Source organism: Buceros rhinoceros, unplaced genomic scaffold (assembly GCF_000710305.1).
Source record: "Buceros rhinoceros silvestris isolate BGI_N320 unplaced genomic scaffold, ASM71030v1 scaffold31298, whole genome shotgun sequence".
NCBI classification, from domain to species: Eukaryota; Metazoa; Chordata; class Aves; order Bucerotiformes; family Bucerotidae; genus Buceros; species Buceros rhinoceros.
In genome coordinates, this window is record NW_010426782.1 from 14,483 (window position 1) to 16,308 (window position 1,826).

Sequence of the window (1,826 nt, forward strand, 5' to 3'; positions counted from 1 at the left end):
CTGGACTCCGCTCCTCCGGAAAAAGTGCAGCCTGTTCAGCCAGGCCTTGCTGTCAGCCTTGGTCCTGGCTGGGGTCACTTGCTGGATTGCTTTGTGCGGGAGTAAGTCACCTGCTTCCAGCAAAGCCCCCCAGGCCTTCCCTGGGGTTGTGGGGAGGGCTGGGGCAGGGCTCAGCCTGGGGGGGAGCTCCCTTTGCTGGCAGAGATGAGGAGTCTCTTCCTCTGGGCCACCAGATCTCCAGCTGCTGCTGTCTGGGCTGGAGGGGGACAGGGACAACAGGTCTGAGTCCAGCTGCATGCTGGCCAGGGAGCCCAAGTCACTGTTAAAAGTGGTAGTGCTGCAGTCCTGCTTGGGGCTGCAGGAGGAGCTGTGGCAGCTGGAGCTTGGAGAGGAGCTGCCCCAGATCTCCCTGCTCTCTGCCGTGTCTGTGGTGGCACTAGGCTCTGTGGGTGCGCTGAGCCTGGGTGCTGCAGGGTTCAGCCCTGCCGCTGTCTCCGCTTCTTGCACTGAGGTGGAGCAGAGCTGAGGATGGGACGTGTCTGCTGCTGGGGCAGTAGGTGCCTGCCCCGGGTCCTGTGCAGCCTCGCCGGTGGTGCAGGGAGGGCTGCATGTGTCCTCCGTCAGGTCGATGATGGTGAGGTTGCTCCATGGTGCAGCATCTGTGCTCGTGTCCTCACAGGTCAGATCGATGATCTCCTGTGGGGACAGAGGGGCCAGTGCTGTCAGCGATGGTGGCAACTGGGTGCTTCGGTCCTTCCCTGCCAAGAGCTTCTGCTATGGTGGCACTGTCATTCCAGCCCATGGGGGAAAAGGGGTTCATTGGCATCAGCCTAGGAAGAGACACCAGGGACAAAGACCCCACCACCCGGCCAAGGGGATGAGGCGGCCTGGGGGGCAGCAATCCTGAGCTCAGGCGTCAGCCTGCCCCTGCAGGATGGCTGAGCCGGAGCCCAACCCGGGCCTTTCCTTCCTGCTTCCACGGGGCTCCCTGTGGCAGTGACGTCTGCCCCAACTCCCGCCTGGGCCCAGAGCGGGCCTGGCTGCCTGCTCAGCTCCATCCTGGCATGGGGAAATGCCAGCACTGCTGGGGTGCCACGGGGAGTGCTCCCGTTCCCCCATGCCCAGGGGCTCCTGCCCAGTGCTGGCAGCAGCAACACAGGATCCAAACCTCAGCACCGGCCCTGTGGCAAAACCTCACCCACAACACGGACATGAGCCTGGGGAATGGAGCTCCTGTGCAACCATGGCGCCAAGCCAGAGCTGCAGCGGCCCTCAGACTCTGGGGACTGTCCCCCAGGGCTCGCCGGGTGAAGCTGCACCTGGAGCTCAAAGGACGTGCCTGTGCGAGGGGCAGCAGGAGCAGGCAGCTGTGTCCGCACCACCGGCAGGCAGGGCAGGGCAGGGCACGGCACTTCTCAGGATCTCAACGTGCCCAAGAGGGGTCAGAGCCTGTCTGCTCTCAAAAAAAAAACAAAACCAAACCAAAAACGACAACCCCCAAACCACCAACCTCCAGCATCTTAAAGCAGGACCACGTTTTGTGGACAGTTTAAGTCCACGTAGCCTGGAGAGGTGACAAAACCCAGCAGCTGTGTGCTCTGGGAGGCCGGTGGAGCTGATGGGGGCTGGTGCTGCCCAGGCTCCAGCCAGCCCCGCTGACCGGGAGACCACCGAACGGCTGCCTCGGAACAAGAGCCAAGAGCAGTGGGTGGCGGTGGAGGACAGACCGTCACCCCCTGCCCAGGGTTGTGCCTCGCCAGTGGTATCGTGCCCTGAACCGCGATGCACTGGCCTGTTGTCACACCGTCGGTGGGGTGGACCAGGAG

The 1,826-nt window shown here is 63.5% G+C and overlaps 1 protein-coding gene across 1 annotated transcript in view; it reads right to left on the reverse strand.

The window, feature by feature from the left end:
* The window catches only part of SIMC1 (SUMO-interacting motifs containing 1), a gene marked incomplete at its 5' end in the record, with an annotated part of 5,818 nt that extends 5,122 nt beyond the window's left edge, over positions 1–696 (reverse strand). Inside the window, one exon of the mRNA XM_010141643.1 lies at positions 562–696. Within this exon, the coding sequence (XP_010139945.1) occupies positions 562–696 (135 nt within the window). The remainder of the gene's footprint in view (positions 1–561) is intronic.
* Between the last annotated feature and the right edge of the window lie 1,130 nt (positions 697–1,826).